Raw genomic sequence first — 21,885 nt, 5'->3', positions numbered from 1 at the left:
GTCACCATGCCCGTTGTACTGAGGGTACCATTTACTAGGGGCTGACAGGTGGCCAGAGATGCCAACTGGGTTTTAGTTTCAGCATAGTTTTAGGGAAGGGACACATGCCCTGGGTACCTGGTTGGCAGGAACCCAGGGCACACTCAGTCAAAGCACATCAGCAGTCAGAAAGAAGTTGGGGCATACCAATGCAAGAAAGATGCACTTTCTCACACATCCCCTTAGCTGGACATCTTGGCCAGACCAATACCTGGAGTAGGTTGGTGAACCACTAGTACGGCCCAGGTATGTCCCAGAAAGTGAAGGAGTTTCGTAACTCATGTGCTACCTGCCAAGCCAGTTTCAAGACTGGTGGCTACCTAAAGGCCCCCTTAATTTCACTTCTAGTGGTTGGGGTTCCATTTGAAAGGGTTGGGATTGAAATTGTTAGTCTCCTCGACCCATAAACAGATGCAGTAAACCGATTTAAACTGGTAGTAGTGGATCCTATTAGCAGGTATCCTGACACAATTCCCTTAATGAGTACTACTGCTCCTGCAGTAGCTAGGGCCCTCATTTAAATCTTTAAAGGAGGTGGTGTCGGACAGAGGTACAAACATCATGTCTGGTTACTTTAAAAACGTGGGCAGAATGTGGAGTGACGTACAAGTTCACTACCCTATATTACCCACAAGCAAATGTCCTTGTTGAAAGTTTCAACATGTCCATGAAAGGTATGATTGTTGGACTCCCTGAAAATCACAGGAGATGGGATGTCTCAATACCATGCCAGCTTTTGACGGACAGGGAAGTGCCCCAGACGGGAGTATGATTTTCCCCCTTTGAACTTCTGTTTGATCAACCTGTGAGTGGACCATTGTGTCTCAAAAGGAAGGATGGATGAGGCCTCTCAAAGAGCCTAAACAGGACATTGTGCATTATATGTTTGGCTTTTGCTCCAGAATGGCAGAGTATATGGAAAAAGCAACTAAAATCCTTGAGGCCAGCCAGGAGCTCCAGCAGCTCAGGTATGATAAGGCTGCAATGGTTGAGTTCCACACAGGGCTGAAGGTACAGGTTCTGGAGCCTGTGGCTCCTAGGGCTCTCCGGGACAAATAGAGTGGGCTTTACCCTATCCTAGAGAGGAAAGGGGAGGTCACCAATCTGGTGGACCGTGGCAGTTTCAGGAACCCTAAAAGAGTCATCCATGTTAACCGCCTCAAACCCTATCAAGACGGGGCTGAAGTGACAATGCTGATGGTCACAGATGAGGATCCGGAGGCAGAGAGTGAACCACGCCCTGACCTATCAAACAACCCTAAAGATGAGTCAGTTGAAGGTGTGGACTTTTTAGACACCAATACTGCCCAACAGCAGACTGATTGCAGACAATCCCTACATAACTATGCTGAACTAGAAACCTCACTCCCAGGGTGGAAAGAAAGAGTGAGGTTTATTGTGGACTGTAGGGTCCTCAATGCTGTGATGAAGACTGATGCACACCCAATTCCTAGGGCTGATGAACTAATTGACAGGTATGTGGCATCCAAATGTCGCAGTACTTTTGATCTTTCGAGCAAAAGAGACATCAGGATTCTTGACCCCAGATGGGCATTATCAGTTTACTGTTTTGGGCTAAAGAATGCCTCTCCCACCTTGCAACGGTTAGTGAATAAAGACCGTGCTGGGTTGGAACCCCTCAGTGCAGCTTATCTTGGTGATATGCCTGTCTTTAGCTCCACCTGGCAGCATCACCTGATCCACCCTGGCAAGGTCCTTGAGGCTCTAAGAAGTGCAGGCTCCTACAGGTATAGCAAAAGGGCCTCCAGCAAGGGAGCTGCCACCTCCCAAAAATAGGTAGCCCTGACCCCTGCCCCCATTCACACATCAGTTGTTAGAAGTAGGGATTGCAATATCCTCTCTCTCTCTCGCTCCCAACAACTGGGTCATAGCCATAGTCTAACATTGCTGTTGCCTCAACCTCTCCGAACATCACTCAACGTACACATACACTCTTCAAAGAACACCTCTCCCTCCTTTCAGAAGAAGTGCTGTCTCTCCTATAAAAGAGTGCTATCGAGAGGGTGCCCCCACAGCACCAGGGGTGTGGTGTCTACTCTCTCTACATCCTCATCCCCAAGGCCAGCTCTGAGGCCCATCTTCGGTCTGTGGCCTATCAACAGCTACATCCTGTCGGAACATTTTCCAAGACAACTCGTATCATCCCACTCCTTCAACCGGGAGCTTTGTTGTAAGTAACACTACCAGTTCAAAGTACTTTCTTTTTCGGTCACCACGGCTCCATGGGTGTTTTCGAAATTCCTAGTGGGGGTGGCTGCATATTTATGAAAGGAGGGCATTCACGTCTTTCCCTACCTCTATATTGAAGAATCAAGAGCAGCAACAAACTGCTGTTTCTAGCACACACCCAGTCAGCGGTGTCGCTGTTCCACAGCCGAAGCTTTACCATAAGCGGTATTGGATGTACGTTGTTACAACGCATGCTTTTACCACGCATGCTGTAACAACGCAAGTTTTAAAACTCATTCCATTACAACGCATTACACTGGGGGGTGCTGGATAGTGAATATTTTAATTTACTATTCCAACACCAATCCCCCTGAACACTAGGGAAGGTGTTGGATAGTAAATTAAAACTATTCCCTATCCTAGAGCGCCCCCCAGTGTAATGCGTTGTAATGGTTTTTGTTTTAAAGTCTGCGTTGTAATAGCACTGCGTGCTAAAAGTTGCGTTATAAAGGTTGTTTCCCAGCGGTATCAAACGCTATTGGCAGCGTCTTGAAAACCAGCCCTCCCTATGGTCTATATCAGAAGCAATCATGGAGAAAGCTTACCCCAATTGTCAGAGTGAGAGCCTTTCAGCACCTGCTTCCTGTTTTCCAGCCAAGTCATCAGCTCACAGTATGTATTATCCTGCGCCTTCTAGTCTGGCCTTTGTTCCTCCCACAAGGCTTCACTTGTGCCCCCTCCAAGTGCCCCGCAGCTCAGTGATGTCAAGTAGAGGGTCACTGGGAAGATCTGGTTTGTACTGGCCAAAATGCACCGGAGTGGTGGAATAGCAAGTTGTTACAACTTGTTGCAAGGCAGGCCTTTTGCAGAGCCAGTACCTCAAGTGACCATTACCACAGACTCCACAGCTTCATCAGCAGGTGCCTACAGCCCATGGGAAATGTATTGTGGAAGAGATGATCAGGGATTTTTGCCTATGCTTTTCCAAGTCAAGTCAAATTGCTTTGTTTCGATAACAAGTATCATAAAAGCTTCAGACAATCATTTATAAAAAAATAAAATCTGTGCACATAAAAGTTATCAAGATGTAACCGATACTTGATGTCTATTCGGTCACAACATAACACATTATTTCATCACAATAAAAATATTTCATTTTAAATAAGAACAACAGTTAAGACGTATGATTAAAAGAATGGTACCCGATATACCTTGTATAAGTGACAATGCATATATTTAGTCGTTCATCTTGTGCTCTGATATATTCTCCATGGGGCTTGTGATATGAGATTAAGTCGCCTTTTGTATGGCTTTATTCCTAACTATCCAGTCACAACTTAGAAACTTGGCCACTCCGCAAATAAAGAGGGTTCTTGCATCAGATTTTAGTAAACGTAAAGCAACGCGATAGTCAATGGTACCTAATTGTTTGCAGATTGGTTTTAGCCATCTAGACCTTGCTATTTCGTAGGCTGGACATGCAAACATGAATTGGGCGACACTCTCCTTCAGTGCCCTACAGCAGGGACAGTCTTCTGTTGTCTTGGAGCGCCATTTAGCAGTAAATTTGTGGACCGGAAGCGATCCAAGTCTAAAATGGATGTAAAGCTTGGTATCTGCATTACATCCAAATAATGTTCAAGGCGTTCGAGGCATGTGGGCTGCTGAATTCATATCTGTGCATAGATCGCCGCCTAGTGTTGGGTCCGGATGATTGCACATTGTTGTCCTGGAAGAGTCTTCGAAGTATCACGAGATAAGTGGCTCCTCCCCTGGACTACAGTGCGCATGGGCATCGCCTCCATCCCCAGATTGTTTTTTTCCGCCATTGGGTTCGGATGTGTTTCGGTTCTCTCTGTCGGAATCGATAATAGTTTAACTTTTCTAACTTGAGACCAAAAGGTCTTTAGGCTTGACGTCGGTATCGTTTTTCGTTCGGGTTTGACTATTCTTCTGCTCCGAACTCTTGCTGCCCTTCCGCGTGCTGTCGGCGCGGACGGGCCTACACGACGCTTCAGACATGGAACGAACCCCGTTCAAGAGGTGTCCGGTGTGCACCTCCAAGTATTCACACCTTGACGTGCACCCAGTGTGCAACAAATGTCTGTCGCCGGACCATGACGAGACCAGGTGTATGGCCTGTTCAAAGTTCCGGTGTAAGAAGACCCTCAAGCTTCGTCGGGCCGCTAGACTCCAGGCCCAGTTATCAGCGCCCCCGCCAGATAACATCTTCGAAGAAGGCGTTGGAGACGATAATGTCTTTTAAGTTTTGGACTCTAGCCCGGCGTCGGAAGAAGAAGAAAACTACGACACGGGAGACGAAGAGTTTGATGAAGTCGTCGGTGAGGTAGGGGACGACGATGGGGCCATTGCCACCGTGGAGGATAGCTCAGAGGAGGAGCATCCTCAGACTGACTCAGGGGTCAACCCCCATTATACGGCCCAGGTCGAGGGATCGCCTTCGGGCCTTACCCAAGACCTTGTTCATTGTCCCACGGCCTCGCCTACGGGCCCGGCCACGGACATTTCTGATGTGCCACTCCCGTTGAAGAAAACGAAAGTGAAGCCATCGGGGTCCACACCACCGGTTTTGAAACCGAAAGTGAAAGTCGCTCTGGTGGGACCGAAAGCTCCTGAGGCCTCGAAGTCAAAGAAATTCAAAATGGCCGACAGCAAGAGCCACGCCAAGATGGCCGACCCGAAGACCCCGGTGTCGAAGCCGAAGGCGAAGACGACCGACGCGGCCGCGTCGGCGCCGAAGGTGGTCGAGGTCGATGACCCGAAGAAGGCTCCGAAAAAGCGTCAGGGCGACGCCGAAGCTCTGGCTGTGCCGACTCCGGCCAAGGATGGTGGTGTGTCGGCTCCGAAAACTGTGCCTTTCGCCGACCCGACTTCGGACTCGGGGAAATCGCTTGAGTAGGTCCAGCCCTCTCCGGCCTTGGCCAAGAAGGTCGTCGAGTCCCTGCAGAGGATTCGGAAGGACGCTGAGGCTCCCGAACCACAGCATGTGGTGCCGAAGCCTACACTGAAGCCGGCAAAGGCGCAGACGCCTATCCACTACACGCTGCCGCCGAAGGCTTTCGCTCCGAAACATGGGGCCGGGGTGCCTCTGAAGGCGGTGTCAACGCCCAAGGCGTCCTTGGTGGTGCCGAAGCCTCGACTCCAGCCGCTCACTGATGAGGAACGTCGGGAGGTTATCATCGACGCCAACACCGGGAAGCTCTCTCTCCTCAAACGGAAGATCACCACGGAGCCGGTGTTGGAGCATTATCGTATTCCACTCAAAAACAAGAAGGACTCTGCGGGTACTTCGGCCCCTATAGAGCCTGCATCTCCACATAATTTAGAACTTTCACCAACGCATTCAAACGCTGGGGAAGGTGACGGAGACGAAGAGGACGAGTACAACTACCCAGCATACTCGGATCCAGAGGAGGTACATGAACCTTGGTCTGCCGGAGGCGACCCTGAGGACCCTCAGTCGGGTCAGGAACCGCAGCTTTTTGCTGCAAAGACTTCTCGAACAGAGGACTCTGCAGCCTTCAACGCTCTGATTGAGAGGGCTGCTGCTAATCATGATGTCGACCTACGTTCAGATCCTGTGGATGTCGATTTTCTGTTTGACACTTTCTCAGTGGCTGAGAAGTCAGTCAAGACATTGCCAATGCTAAAGGGAGTGCTGAAGCATGCGCCAGAGGTTTTCAAGGAGCCCACTCGGGCGCGAGTCGTCAATCCTCGTATTGATAAAAAATACAAGGCAGCGCCCTCGGATCCAACTTACATCAAGGGGCACTTGCCACTGGATTCTTTGGTGGTATCCAACGCACGTAAGCGGGCGAACTCGCAGACCACGGGTGACGCTCCTCCCCCAGACAAAGAGTCGACAATATTTGAAGCCTCTGGGAAAAGAATTGCTGCACAGGCAGCTAATATTTGGCGCATTTCAAACACGCAGGCCCTACTTGCACGCTACGATAGGGCGCATTATGACACCCTAGAAACACTTCTGCAGCACTTGCCTGATCAGTACAAGGAGGCAGGGGAAATGTTGATTCAGGAGGGGAAGCTGATCACCAACGCTTCCATCAAATGTGCGCTGGACGTGGCTGATACCGCCTCCAGGGCGATCAACACTAGCGTGTTGCTGAGGAGACATGCATGGCTTAGGATATCAGGATTCAAACCAGATATACAGATGACCATCCTGAACCAAACAGTTAATCCTGACCACCTGTTTGGCCCTGAGGTGGATGCGGCACATGAAAAAATGAAGAAAGACACGGACACTGCCAAGTCTATGGGGGCCCTCCAGTCTCAGCAGTTTCGGGGTGGTTCCTTTCGCCGCTCCAATAACAGAGGCACCTCAAGGGGTCAGGCATCACAGTCCACACAGTATTACAAGACCAACACCCAGACCTCATACACCAACAAGAGTAGAGGTGGTTACAGGGGCAACAACATCAAAGGCAGGGGACGTGGAAACAACAGCTCCAGGTCCTCCACAGCCAACAAACAGTGACGCCTTGTCACTGCCCCCCGACCACACAACACCGGTCGGGGGGAGACTCCAGCAGTTCCTGCCCGCGTGGAAATCCATCACCACGGACAGGTGGGTCAGGTCTCTTATCCAGTACGGTTACTGTCTGGAACTTACTTCCACTCCACCAAACATACCTCCAAGAAGCCGTCCTATGTCCGGCGAGCACTTGCACTTGTTGCAGCAGGAGGTTCAAGTCATGCTGCAAAAAGGGGCAATATAGCTCGTCCCACTGCAAGAAAGGGGAACAGGAGTGTACTCTCTGTACTTTCTAATCCCCAAAAAGGACGGATCCCTAAGGCCCATCCTGGACCTCAGGCCCCTCAACTGGTACATTCTATCGGAGCACTTCCATATGCTCACGTTGCAGCAGGTCCTCCCCCTGCTTCGACAAGGGGACTTCCTGGCTACGCTAGATCTAAAGGATGCGTATTTTCACATCCCCCTGCATCCTTCCCACAGGAAGTACCTCAGATTCACGATTCAAGACTAGCACTACCAGTTCAGGGTTCTGCCTTTCGGGGTCACCACGGCGCCAAGGGTCTTTACAAAGTGCCTGGCGACTGTGGCAGCGCATCTGCGACGCCAGAACGTCCACGTCTATCCCTATCTGGACGACTGGCTCATTCAGGCAAAGACGGAACTGCAGTGCGCGAACCACGTGTCCCGCACAATTCACCTCCTGCACGATCTGGGATTCTCGCTGAACTATCCAAAATCCCATCTCCAGCCCGCCCATATACGGCAGTATCTGGGCGCGACAATAGACACTCTGGCAGCCACTGCGCAGCCAAATTCAGTGAGAATCGCCAGTATCCAGACGCTGATCCAACGATTCAGACCTCAGCACTCGCTTCCAGCGAAAGTGTTCATGCAGTTGATAGGCATGATGGCCTCCTGCATCTCCATAGTCCCGCACGCAAGACTACATATGCGTCCGCTTCAGGAGTGCCTAGCACGTCAGTGGACTCAGGCTCATGGGCAACTGACAGACCTAGTGTTGGTGAGCGGTCGGGCATACAACTCTCTGCATTGGTGGAATCCACAAAACCTTTGCAAGGGCCGACCGTTCCAGGAGCCTGTGCCACAGATTATCCTGACAACGGACGCTTCTCTCCAGGGATGGGGAGCGCATGTACTCCACTACACAGTGCAGGGACTATGGACACTACAGCAAAGGAAGATGCACATCAACGTTTTAGAACTGATGGCAATCTTCATGGCCTTGAAGGCCTTCAAAGTACATCTGTGCAACAAGGTCGTGTTGATCCGTACGGACAACATGACGGCCATGTACTACATTCAGAAGCAGGGGGGCACACACTCTCCGCAGCTGTCTCATCTGGCTCAGAGCATGTGGAAGTGGGCCATTCAGAGGAACATCTTCCTCATGGCAGAGCATCTCCCGGGCAAAGACAACCAAATGGCGGACCTGCTCAGCAGGCACAGCCACCAAATGCACGAGTGGGAGATACATCCATCAGTACTCCAACCGTACTTCCAAAGGTGGGGTCATCCAGAGATAGACCTGTTCGCCACAAAGGAGAACGCAAAATGCCAAAGCTTCGCCGCCAGGTTCCCACACCCGCAATCGCAGGGCAATGCGATGTGGATGAACTGGTCAGGCAGATTTGCGTACGCTTTTCCCCCAGCACCTCTGATACCGCTGGAGGCGCGCAAACTCAGGCAGCACTTGATGACTCTCATCCTGGTTGCTCCAACGTGGGCTCGCCAACCATGGTACACCACGTTTCTAGAACTGTCCGTGGTACCGCATCAGAGGCTACATCTCACACCCAGCCTTCTGACGCAGAGCCATGGCGACATTCCGCACCCAGATCCGCAACAGCTCAACCTGGCGATCTGGCTCCTGAAGTCCTAGAGTTTGGCTACCTCAACCTTCCCCCCGATTGCATGGACATCATTCAGGAGGCAAGGAAGCCCACTACTAGAGCTTGTTATGCGGCTAAATGGAAGAGGTTTGTCATTTACTGTGTCAACCACAATATTGACCCACTGGATGCTTCCATTCAGAACATCATTTGTTACCTGTACCAATGCAATTTGGCGTACTCTTCCATCCGCATTCACTTGTCGGCAATGGCAGCATACCTCCAAAATAGGCAACACCTATCACTTTTTAAGGTCCCTGCTATCAAGGCTTTTCTGGAAGGACTCAAGAGAGTCATTCCGCCACGGACACCACCAGCTCCGGAATGGAACCTCAATGTGGTTCTTACAAGGCTGATGGGTCCTCCCTTTGAGCCACTGCACTCTTGTGAGCTTCAGTTTCTGACTTGGAAGGTTGCTTTCTTGGTAGCAATTACATCGCTACGGAGGGTTAGCGAGTTGCAGGCGCTCACCATCCAGGAACCTTTCTTCCAAGTACACGCTAACAGGGTGGTACTCCGCACTAACCCTAAATTCTTACCCAAGGTTGCATCTCAATTCCACATGAACCAGACAATTGAGTTGCCAGTGTTTTTCCAAACCCCAGAGTCGCTGGCGGAGCGGATGCTCCACACCCTTGACGTTAAAAGAGCCTTGATGTACTACGTTGACAGGACAAAAGATTTTCGTAAGACCAAGCAACTTTTCGTTGCTTTTGCCTCACACCACAAGGGAAACGCTATCTCCAAAGCTGGGATCGCTAGGTGGATCGTGAAATGCATTCAGATCTGTTACGCTAAGGCTAAACGCACTCTCACAATTCCACCGAGAGCCCACTCCACCAGAAAGTTGGGGGCCTCTATGGCTTTCCTAGGTAACATTCCCTTAGAAGATATTTGTAGAGCAGCCACATGGTCTACCACACATACTTTCACTAAACATTACTGTGTAGACGTGCACTCCAAACAGCAGGCAGCTGTTGGTCAGGCTGTTCTCAAAACACTTTTTCAGACCGCTGCAGCTGGCACGGGCGGCCGCCAATAATAGGAGGACTGCTATGTATTCAATGCACAGATATGAATTCAGCAGCCCACATGCCTCGAACTGCAAATGCTACTTACCAGTATGCATCTGTTCTTGGCATGTAGGGCTGCTGACATTCATATCGGCCACCCTCCTCCCCGGCGCCTGTAGCAGCTGCAGTAATCATATATATATACATATGCTCATAGCATGGGCATCACTCACATACTTCACTCCATCTCTGCCAATGGCTAAAAACAATCTGGGGATGGAGGCGATGCCCATGCACACTGTAGTCCAGGGGAGGAGCCACCTATCTCGTGATACTTCGAAGACTCTTCCAGGACAACAATGTGCAATCATCCGGACCCAACACTAGGCGGCGATCTATGCACAGATATGAATGTCAGCAGCCCTACATGCCAAGAACAGATGCATACTGGTAAGTAGCATTTGCATTCTACGTTGTTTATACTGGAAAAATTCTTCAGTTAGCCTTATGCTTTTCCAAGTCTCCTGCTGTTCTGCTTCTTGGTGAGATAACTCAGGCAAACATCACTTACCTCATTCCAGAAGCCTCAACCTGGGCCAGACAGCCCAAAGCATGTGATTTGGCTCCCGGAGGTCCTAGAAGTGAGGTGCCTCAACCTTCTCCCAAGAATGTTATCCATGTTAAAAGAAGCCCATGGACCTACTAAAGGCATATTCTGCAATAAAATGGAAAAGTATTTTTCTTCACTGCATTTCCTAGAGCCTCTACCTGCTGAAACCTACTGTTCGGGATATTATTGCCTACTTTTTACAGTAAGAAGGCCCTGCCAACACCTCCATGAGTCAGTCGCAGCCTCCATTCAGAACAGTGAACTCCTCCCTCTTCACGACTCCAGTTGAGGCTTCATGAAGGGTCTCAAGAGGGTGATACCCCCTAGAGTGCCTCATGCTCCCCTTTGAAATCGCAACGGAGTCCATGACAGGCTCATGGGACCACCATGTGAACCTTTGCATTCTTATCTCCTTCGGTTCCTTCGGTTCCTCTCCTGGAAGGTGGCCTTCTTGATTGCCATTACGTCGCTTAGACACGTTAGTGAACAACAAGGTCTCAACCTACAAGCTCCCTTCATCCAGGTCCACAAAGACAAGGTTGCTATTATAACTAATCTAAGTCCATCCATACTGTGGTAACACCTTTCCACCGTAATTAAATCATAGAGCTTTCAGTTTTCTTCCTGCAACCATATTTCGTTGTGGAGCTAGCACTCCACACATCGGTGTCAAAAGAGCTCTTATGAACTTCATTGACTGAACAAAGTTTTTCCATAAATTGTTTCCTTTGCTATGCCACAGGGAGAACATCCCATCACTAAGGAAGACATAACTAGGTGAATAGTCCGAATTGCTTCCATAAAGCGAAGAGGGTTCTACTTGCTCACCCGGGACACAGCCCACCCATGAGTAAGGAACAACTATGGCCTTCCTATGAGGCATTCCACCAGTGGGCATTTGTAAGGCAGCCACCTAGAAATAAGACACCTTTAAAGAACACTAGTGTGTGGACATTTTCACCCGTCTGCAGGCCATGTTGGGCCAGACAGTGTTAAGAACCTTGTTTTAGACATCTGCATCACCCACACGCTAGCCACCTCTTTCAGAAGGGCGCTGCTTTGCAGTCTATGATAAGCATGTGTCTCTCAGCCACATATGCTGCAAACAGAAAATGCATCTGTTTGTACCTTGTGGTGCTGTAAATTCACGTGCGCTTGCCTTCCGCCCCAGAAGCCTGTATTTCTTGCCTTTTTAAATTTTGCAGCTCATGTTAAATGTGCACCAAGAGGAAGAGTCACACCCCATCTCATGACTCTAGTGACTTCTTCAAACAAAAATAGCTGATATGTCGGAGCCCAACACTAAACGGCTGGAGTATGCTATGCATGTGAATCGACACCACTACACGCTTTGAACAGATGCTTTCTGGTAAGTAGCGTTTTCCTTCTGGTTGAGACGAACAGCAGATTCCTTACAGCCGTCCCTCTTCCCAGTTCGGTGCAATGGGCTCTTTAATAAGATTCCAAGGTAGCTTTCGCATTCTGCCGGAGATATTCAGTTGTCTGTTGCACTTTGTGTTGTTTATAATTTAGCTGACTTGTGTAGTGGTGGCTTCTTTATGTGGCTATTTTGTCGTGTGTGGAGGCTTATGGTGCTGTCTTTCCCGATTCACAGGTACTTGGGCAGGTTCACAATGTACCCAAAAGGAAGTTTTACAAAAGCTAAGTAACTAATTCATAATTTTGTAACAGCTATTCATTTACAGCAGCTTTTCTGCTGTTCAAATTGCGAGGTGAAATCTCAGGCATGTCTTCCGACAAATTGCTGCTTATTTTTTTTTTAACATGGGGATTGATGCTTACAAACTCACTTTGCAGTTAGAGAAAGTAAAGTGAATTGTAAGAATCTTTCTGGGGTGTACAATGTGTGAAAGTAAAGGCTGCCATTACTAACTGTAAATACCTGTAAATGAACTGTACGCATTCAGCAGTTAGGCAAGCTAAAATGTAACACTTTTTTTTTTATTCTGAGGTGGTATGGAAGCAAACATTTTAAAAGGTTCAAAACAAATTAAGACACTTTAAATGGTGATGCACAAACGATTATTATTCACTGAAACCTGATTTTGGCACTTAATCATTTGTGCATTATAATTTCATCTGTACAACTGTATGTCTGTGCAAATTTAGTGCCCATTTCAATGGAAAACGTGTTGTCTGTAAATAGGTGTGCTCCCACACAATTATTTAGTTATAATTAAAAAAATCACCTGCTCATGTCCATTAAAGCTAGGTGGGTCGCAAAGGTTTGTCATTCTAAAAGATTAGTGGAGAGTCCGAAGTTTGGGAAGCACTGATTTACTGTACGCCTAACCTGGTGATATATTTTGGCTCCTTAACTTCGATGTCACAGTTGAGTTTCTCTGAAGTCTCTTCAATTTACTCTTGTGCTTCCGAACACATTGGCGGAAAAAGAGAATCTACAATAGTCGTCACTTATTTGGGTATTGTGAAGGGTATGGGCTTCAGTTGTCCCGACTGCTTATGATCAACAGCCAAAGTAAAAAACACTTTGATATATTTAGATGAAGTACTCGACCCAACCACTATATGGTGGAATTATGTACAGCGTGTAAATCTATAAGTTTCAAGCTTCACAACTACTGTTACAATCCTATTTATTGCCTTTATTTGTAGTCCCATTAAATGGGTTGGTTACAAGTAATAAGATTGCTCTAATGTGGTATCCAAACAGCAAACCTGTTTCGGATCGACATACCCATAACATTTGTCTCTACCTTTGCAGCGGACGAGCAGATTTCCGAGCACCAGAAGCACCTGCCCCTGGAAGAGCAATTGAAGGTCCTACTGGAACGGCTGGATGAGGCAAGTGCGGGCAAGCACAGCATTGGACGCAATAGACGAGCCAAAATGTTAAAAAAGGAAATTACTGTGATCCGGCGCAAACTTGCTCACCAGCGTGAATCCAAGAGGGAAGCCATGGACAGACACAGCTCATCTGGTAGAGGAGGGCTGCCTCCACACGACCCTTCAGAAAAGGATGGACAGACGGACAGTGCTGCAGAAGAGAGCAGCAGCCAGGAGACTAGGAAAGGTACTGACTCGGCGCTCGTTCAGAAGCATCCTGCTTTGTGACCCCTGGAGCCTCTTCTTCAGTCCAGATCTAGGAGAGGCTGTTAGCAGTTTGTGTGTTACCTTTTCTGTGATCACAGCTACTCTACTGTAGTCGAAGCAAAAGTATGTCGGCAAATCTGTTTAAATATGAAAAGGTCACTTTGGTTTTAGCTGGACCTCAAAGACAAAACCCATCTATAGGCTCAGATACTGATAGTGCAGTACTTGCACATTCAATTGTCAGTGAAATTTGAATTTAGCTCCAGCAAAGCTATTTCTTTAGTACACAATCTCAGGCACTGGTTCTGCAATGTTAGAGAAAATAATTGCAGGAAAGCTGTTTATTTCATTACTTCATCGGTTTTGATTTCCATTTTGTACATAAAATGTCCTGAGCTTTCTAATAACTATCCGCTAGACAACATGGGATACTCAAGGGAGCTTGTTTTCCTTTAATACTGTTGTTGGGCACAATTCCACTAATTTAATGTGATGCGAGACTGAGTGATATTTTGAGGTGGTGTCTGTAATGGGTTTGAAATAGATTTCAATAGCATTGCGTTCGACTGATACGTCGTAAGTCTCCTCAAACACGAAATGGCAAGTAATAGTTACTGTTCCACAAATGTAATTCTTTGTATTGTGTATGATTCAGAAGGATCAAGCTAGATGCCTTGGAAAATGGGAGTTAAAACTGTGTGATCATTTTTGAAAACTACGCCTTTTATCCTCTCTTGGATTCAACACTTTGGGAGCAGTTGGGAATTTCCAACTTTGAATGTTTATGTATAACCACAAAGCAAAAAAAGGTTGGAGCTAAGATTGCTAGTTTAACGAGAGGTAGATTTCTGCACTGTCCTTTCTGTTCCTCTCAATTCTCAGGACTGAATATTTCCTGGCAGCACACACCCACTCCGGACAACCGTAAAAGACATTGAATGTTTATTGGCCTGTGGCCTGTTTACGCTATGGCTTCCAGTTGATAACCTCTTTCTTCCCCCGGCCACATGGTTATGGGTTGTCTTCATGCCAGCTAGTCGCGTCTTCCATAAGGCAAAACTGCTCAGCTACCTGTTTTTAAATCTGTAGGTATTGGTCTTTTAATAAGGATCAGTTCTGTCTTTTCACATTCCCGGTGCTCAACTCTGCTACCTCGGCTGCAAGCCCATCTCCAATACCAGCCACTTCGAATTGTAGATTTTGCTGGACTGTGGCTCTGCACCTTCCTGAATGCTTTACCTCCCCCACTCCCATTTCCACATCTTTCTGCAAGCACCTTTCACCTCCATCCCTTCCATATTTGTAAGTGCATGTCTTGAAGTGGCAAATCTCATTTGAAATTCTCTTTCCTCAGTCTGCGCTAATTGGTTTTCACTACTGAACCGAGGAAGAGATGTAGGCATTCCATCCCATTTAGTTGTTTTTCTTTTCAGACTTCGAACAGTGCTGACCTCAAATTGTCACAGGATCTGATTTTTTCTTTTTCATTGTATTTCCTGTTATTTTTAATGGGGTATATTGTGATACTGTGAGATGCATCCTATGATAATGGAGTTAAGTAACTCACTGTCTAATCTGGATACTGTTTTATTAAAGTTGAATGTGCTGCTTAAGCAGGGGAAGTTCTGCTGTTTGAAGAATTCCTGACCACCTCAGTTTCCATCCTTGGTATCCAAGAAATAAATTGCTCTTTTACTGAGGAGGGATAAGCTAGCGGGGGCTTTAACGGCATTCCTGGGACCATAGAATATTCCAAAGCACTGGTGGGGAAGTCATTTGATAGCTAACGCCATTGAGTTGACAAGTGATCCATTTCAGAGTGCTGTATTACACACCAGAGGATTGAAGAGGGGTCTTTCTTTACCTCCTGGGGTTTCGTCTGTGAGCATTTTTGTTTTAAAGTTGTAATTCAGCACTGTATTTTTTGGGTAAACTTTTGATATTATTTTCAATAAAGTATGTGTATTTAAAACTAACATGCTGCTCCTTTTGATTTTTTGAAGTACAGAGAGCTTTTAATGTAGAATATCAAATGTTTAGCTCTTGCAGGACTCTCTCGAGTCTGCTGAGAAGCCAGTGAGGTTTGTGTCTGGTGCACGTGGTTTGGGATGCGCTGTTTTTGCTGTTTATCTGATGGGAATTTAAACATTACTCATCCTTCCTTCTCTTTCTCTTCTTGCCCCTTTCTTTCTCTTCTTCTGTGTTTGTTTCACTGCATCCTTTCCCTACCTACTCCTTCAAATTTTGGTCCCATCCCTGCTGTCTCCCCACTCTGTTCTTGCCGTCTTTGTCTGTTTCTCTCAGGGCTCGGGCCAAACTCCTCTTCCACCCCAGCACATGAAGTTGGCAGGAGAACCTCAGTCCTTTTCTCCAAGAAGAACCCTAATGTCGCTGGACCCCCAAAGCGTCCAGGTCGGCCCCCCAAAAACCGGGATAACCAGCTAGCTTCAGGACAAGGAAGCAGCCTAGTGGGACCCCCACAGCTACCTTCGATGGGGGGATCTCAAAGGCCGCGCAAAAGACCGAGGAGCCCCCGACAGACTTCCAGCTCAGAGAGCGACAGTGACAAGTCCGGAGAGGATTCCCCAATCGGTGAGTGCAGTCAATTCTCCCATCTTACTCATTTGCCTAAGTTCAAGTACGTCTAAAAGGAAGGAGTAATAAAACAAGGGAACATGCACGGCTAAATCTTGTGTGCAGCACCAGAAAACACCACCTGTCTTGCAGATTTTCTTTAAGGGATAGCTTGCAATCCCCAAGTTTTAGAACATGAAAAGGGGCTGGTTTGTTTTTGAGCATTTATTATGTTGCAGATAAAATAAATTGAGGACATTCCTGCTAATAATTTTAATTTTTAAGGGGATACTTCTAGTGCATTAGCACCTATACAGACTGCAAAATTGATACTTTTTATCTAAATCCAATGCCAGGATGTCTCAAATTAATCCTCCTCTTAGGCCCATGTCCTGTAAAATAGCACATACTTTTGTCTCTCTTCCTGATGCTATACAGGTTGTCTGCAAAACCTGTTGTGTCGGCTTATTCTGCATTTAATGTGGCCCTATATATGCATCCTCGGATCCTTGCAGAACTGCAGATTTATTTTGAAAGGTCAAGGACTATACATACCTTACCTTCTGTCTTACCTCTGTTGCTCCCTGTTCCCTGCCTTTTGTCCAGTCTCATCACATGCACACCTGCATTGGTGATCTTATGCATAGAGAAGTCACTATTATCCATTCTACTCCAGTCAGTAATTGAATTTTTTCCTTCCACGGGTTCTCATTTCTGGTTCTTCATTCTTTTTCCATTAAACTCTTTTCACCGTTGTTTACGTCCCCCGTTGTGTAGTGCAGTTTGCAATCTTCATCTTCATGTTCTGTGGAGTTCTATCAACATCTATCCTCCTGTGCCTTCATGATCACTATTGTCTATCTGTGCTTTCTGAATGTGTTTAATACATACAAATGTGGACACAACATCTCTCAAAAGAACAAATACTATGTGTTCTCTTTACATTCCTCGGCCGATCAATGGGCAGTCTTGTTATGTCTTGTGATATTCACTGTAGGACATTTTTAACAGTTCACAACCACTGATTCATTCCAGTCCTGCACCCTGGTTTATTCTAAAATCAAATCAAACAAAACTAGTCTAATTGTCGTCTTATTGAAAACAAACGGATGAAAGGTTGGAGACCTCAAGATGACACCTGTTATCACAGTTGTCAAATCCAAAAATGTCACTGTAGTACAGTTATTGATACGGTTCACGGTAAGTCCAGAATGCTCTTCAAGATTACCACACCTGGCCCACAGTAGCACACTATCTCTTCTTCACAAGGCCTCTGTGATAGCCTAAAAAGGTTCTTAAAGATAAATAGAAAAAATGAACCAAGGGATTGCTTAATTTCTTAAACAATAATTAACAATAGGAACGGAGTCCTTGCTAGCTAAATCCATGCTGACATCTGACCAAGGCCACTTTTCTTTTTTTTTCTTTTATACCTGTTCAATTGAGCCAGCCAAGGCTTCATGTGCTGTCCTAAACTTACTGGACAATCAGTCTATTGCATTAGCGTTTGCTCTTCCAGTCAGCTGCCTGCTGAATGCTTCCTTTAACGAAGGCTATGTCTTTGAAACACTTAAAAACTCTTCCATACTTTCAAACTGCAGGCCCAACTCAAGAATACCAGCCTTTTGCAAACATTATAGACACTAGCCTAACCATCTTCTTTCTTCCCTAGATTCCAACAGCTATCTGTTTCATTCAGTCTGAATTTAAAGCCAGCTGTTCAACCGGTAGTGCTCGAAAGTCTTTCTGGAATGACAATTTGTCGGTGGCTGACAAAGGAGCAAGCTGCTTACTGGTTGTGCTGGACCTGTGCAGCTTACACATGCTATCCTGTTCACCAGGTTATCCAGTGTAGCCCACATCCACCAAAAGGCCACAAATTGGTTCATCTCGTTTTGTTTCCCAGTACATCATTCGCAGCAGATGATTGTGGGTCATTACACCCCTCAAAACTCACCATTATCTCCTGTCCTTTTAAATATTTATTTGGCTCCTTTTTTAATATTGCCACTAATCACCCTACCCTGTTCCAGTCCTATGTCTGCAAATACGTGCACATTACATTCTCCAAAGACCGTTTTGCTGTTAAAACGCTTCCTAATGCCCTTAGCAGAACTGAGGAGAGGATGCCTACTGACAGCCCGCACTTTAATAGTTCAAAAACTGATCTTATATTTTCTGATACAACATCCTACTGGGTAAGAATGAAGCAAATGCGGGCTTCCTTGTTGAAGCAGACCGGTTAGTTTTATAGCGAGATCATATCCTCCATATCTGGAAAGTTAAGCTCATAGCCCCTTTTCTAGAGGTACCACTAACTCTCTCCTTGACTGTTGCAACTATAGATTTGCAAGCCTCCCAGCATACCATATGCATGAGAATGCCATGATTAAACTTATTGTGTCTCTCTTTTAAATTGACCACAGCATCCAGAAGTCACTTAATTGGCTCCCTTTACAGTAGTGAATGATCTTTACATCAATTAACAATCAGGCACAACAATACCAGGCGGATGTTTTCGGAGCGTTGTGGCTCGCCTCCTTCATTGTCTAAACAGACAAATCTGCATTTCTTCTTATCTACTCTGTTTTCTGAATTACAAAATAAGTTTATGTAAAAGTTAATTTGCCAAGGTGCTTTATCGGTCCACTCCATTTACTAACACAAGAGATTCCTTTGTTGAAAGCCAACAGGGATCCTACGTTCTGCAAAGGCCCATTGTGTATTTGGTCCTTGCTCCAGAAAAGAGGCACATTTCTGTCCGTGCCCCCAGACTAGAGCCTGCTACTTCCTTACTTCGTCCCTGTGTGCGAACACTGATTTCAGGAGTTTTTGGAACCATCTCAATCCACCTTTTTCAGGTATTCTGTCCTTTCACTTTCCAGGCCAAGTGCCAGGAGAGCCTTTCCTTTGGGTAGTCTGTAGAAATCGGTAAATAAAAAGAAAATGTTTCCTTATGCGCTACAATAAATGCTGCAACATAGTGATCTTAACCTTTTATCTACCCCTCCTGACGAGCTTCTTGTTGTGCATTCTATAATACCTCTCTTTTTCAGCATAGGCATAGATACTTTTGTCAGTATTACCGTGCGTGCTGTGAATTGGTTCCTTTGATTAGCCATCTGCTGTTGTCTTATTTGTATTAGCTTACTGAGACCCAAGAATCTCTTTTTGCGATGTGCACTCAGATTAGATTAGCACATTCGCATTTTCAGGTTAATGCTGCAGAATTACTTACACGTGTTCCGTAGTCTCTTAATGCTCATGTTGGAGTACTATGAGCCGGGTCGCCTGCTTCTATCTGCTGACCTTTCATTGGTCCGTGTCCCGCGCGTCTGGAGAGCGAGGGCCGGTGGTCGTTCCTTCGGTTAGTTGGCCGCGAAACTTTGAAATACACTCCCTCTCACCATGAGAGTAATGCCGAATCATTTGGCATTTCAAAAAGCCTTAAAGACCTGGCTTTTTCCCTGTAAGTAGTCTTATCTGTTGACGTTTACTGATCGGCCCGGGTCTCTTGGGGTTTCTGGTAGCGCTGGGACGCCTCGTTGCTGAGGCAGCTACGTGCTTTACAAATCCAAAAATAAATAAATAATATAAATAGCCAACAAGGACCCCAGGACATCCAGAAGGCTCATTTCTTGCAAGCCCTGCTTTTTTTTCACTTTTACTGTTATTTTCACTTCTTCATCACCTGAAATATACTTTTTGTTCAGAGGTGTAGGAAGGAATAGTGTGCATAGTCGAGTGGATCCCCAGAGGAATAGCTGAGTCTAAAGTAGATCATTCCCTACTCTCTTTTGTGGTAGTGTGGTTGAGCCTGGAGGCTTATGGGGAGGAAAGTGTTATGCATTTGCTGTACACACTCGGGCAAGAAATGATATCACACAAACATAGACTGAGTCCAGACATATTGTTTGTTTAAAAAGTTATTTTGTTTTATTTTTAGAACCAAGATTGACTTAGCAGGTAAGTTAGGCTCTTCATACAATGTTACTTTTCAAAATACGGTAAGTACTCGTCTGGTAGGAACATTTAGATTACTTTTGCAGTTAAGAAAATGATTGGTAAGTTGGTCAAAAACACTTGAAATGACATTTAAAGCACTTTTAGATTACTTTGAGATTACTTTTCTAGTTCGGCATGAAACACACTCCTAAAACAGTTTAAACAACAGAGGACATTGGTAAACAGGTTAACTCTGGTGAAGGCACCGAGTTGCTTTTGTTACAGTACAAGACAGTTCAACATAGAAGAATTTTCAGAAAAACCCATCATTCAGTCCTATGGAGAAAAACTAAGTGTTGAGTTTGCAGGTAAGTAAATGGTTTTGGGGTTTGAGTTTTAGAGGGTAGAACAAAGGTTCCCCAAGGTTCAGGTTGGCACTCAAGGAGCACCATGGCAGCCAGGTGCAGAGTGCCAACGTTAGCCAGTGGGGCTAGTGGGCATCTCGGTCGGGATCTGCTCACGGCCAGGCCACTCGGACTTGAGAGCCAAGCTCCTAGGGTTAAGGTCAGGGCAAAGCGGGTCCCAGGTTGGCACCAAGTCCACACAACCAGTAGGACAGGCGCGGCCAGATACAGGGTGCTCGCGAGAAGTCAGGAGCCCAGTGCTTTTTAATGAGGACCTCTGTCGCCAATAGACTGGATGAAGGGAATCCATGACTGGAGGATGAAGATGAAGAGTTGTTGGACACCAGGACACCGTCAGTTTGGCGACTCAGGAGTGTCCTTTTGTGTTGGGTTATTCTCACTAGTTCCGGTCGCCATTCGGGGACCCTTCAAGATGAGGCTGCAGTTGTCGAATAGAAGGTCAGTGGAGGTTGTCCAACACTGGAATGCAGGTCAGGATCGTTGGGGTTTTGGGCCACTCGGACTCTGGCCGTGGGCGTTGGGTGCAGAGAAGTGAGGACTCGTGGATCTGGAGTCCTGGCTTGGGGTGCTGTTTGACAATTCTGATGTCCACGGGAGATCAGAGCTCTTTAGGAAGGCAGGGCAGCTCCCTAGGGTCCTTGGAGTTTGCTGGCTGCAGGACACGCCAGGTTCAGATTGCAGATGTTCAGAGCAGGAGACAGGCCGGTATGGCAGGGGCCAAAGCAATTGTCCTCCTCCTCTTTTGCAGCACAGCTCTTTGGTCCTCCTTCTTGTCACATCAAATGTGAAGAGGCAAGGTTCTGTGATGCCCGTAAATACTATATTTAGGGGCGTTAAAGGGGTGTGCAAGTTGGGACCAATGAGTCCCTTCCCTGGGGTATCTTTCTACACCCCCTAGAATGCCACCCTCCAATAGGAGGGGGGCATAGACCTCTTCCTTATTCAAGGGGTCTCCCATCCCCAAGATGGCGGGGGCCAAGAGGTGGCCTTCACTGCCCCTCCCCCACCTAAGGGGTGGATTTGGCAAAAGTGGGCACACCTCCTTTCCTGGCTAGGTTTTCTCGCTGCTTCTCACGCCACAAATGGGAGTCAGTACCGGTGGGAGCCGTTGCTGATAGCAGCAAAAGGCTGGGGGCAGCGAACAAAGATGGAGTCTTTATTTAAGGCAGCAGTCCTCCCAAGGGCTTTGGAGGTCGTTCTTGCAAGACAGGTCGCAGGGTCGACTAAGCTGGAGACAGGCTGGTAGGGCTGGGGCCAAGGCATTTGTAATCTTCTGCCTTCTGCTGCAGGGTGTCTTCTCTCTGCTTAAGTCATCGCAGATCTCCGGGCCAGGTCAGGGGGAGCCACCTAAATGCTAAATGTAGGTGGCATTTTAGGGAAGTAGCATGTAGGGTGAATTGGCACCTTACTACACCCTCTGTTATGCCACCCTTCTACGGGAGGGGCCATAGACCTAGCGCTGATTAGAGGGGTCCGCCCATCTTCAAGATGGCGTTGACTGTCACCTTGCTTCCTCCACCTTAGGGGTGGGGTTGACAGAGGTGGGCACACCTCTTATCTTTTCGCCAGTGCTCCAAGAGGGAAC

General features: G+C 46.9%; 1 protein-coding gene across 1 annotated transcript in view; it reads left to right on the top strand.

Moving 5' to 3' along the window:
- The window catches only part of BRPF1 (bromodomain and PHD finger containing 1), a 214,595-nt gene that overhangs the window by 153,196 nt on the left and 39,514 nt on the right, over positions 1-21,885 (top strand). Inside the window, exons 9-10 of the mRNA XM_086939380.1 lie at positions 13,028-13,336; positions 15,661-15,948. Coding sequence (XP_086795506.1) covers positions 13,028-13,336; positions 15,661-15,948 — 597 coding nt within the window. The remainder of the gene's footprint in view (positions 1-13,027; positions 13,337-15,660; positions 15,949-21,885) is intronic.

The sequence above is a fragment of the Lissotriton vulgaris genome, chromosome 9, assembly GCF_964263255.1.
Source record: "Lissotriton vulgaris chromosome 9, aLisVul1.2, whole genome shotgun sequence".
NCBI classification, from domain to species: domain Eukaryota; kingdom Metazoa; phylum Chordata; class Amphibia; order Caudata; family Salamandridae; genus Lissotriton; species Lissotriton vulgaris.
Note: the sequence above shows the minus strand (reverse complement) of the source record. Positions and strands in the feature narration are given on the sequence as shown.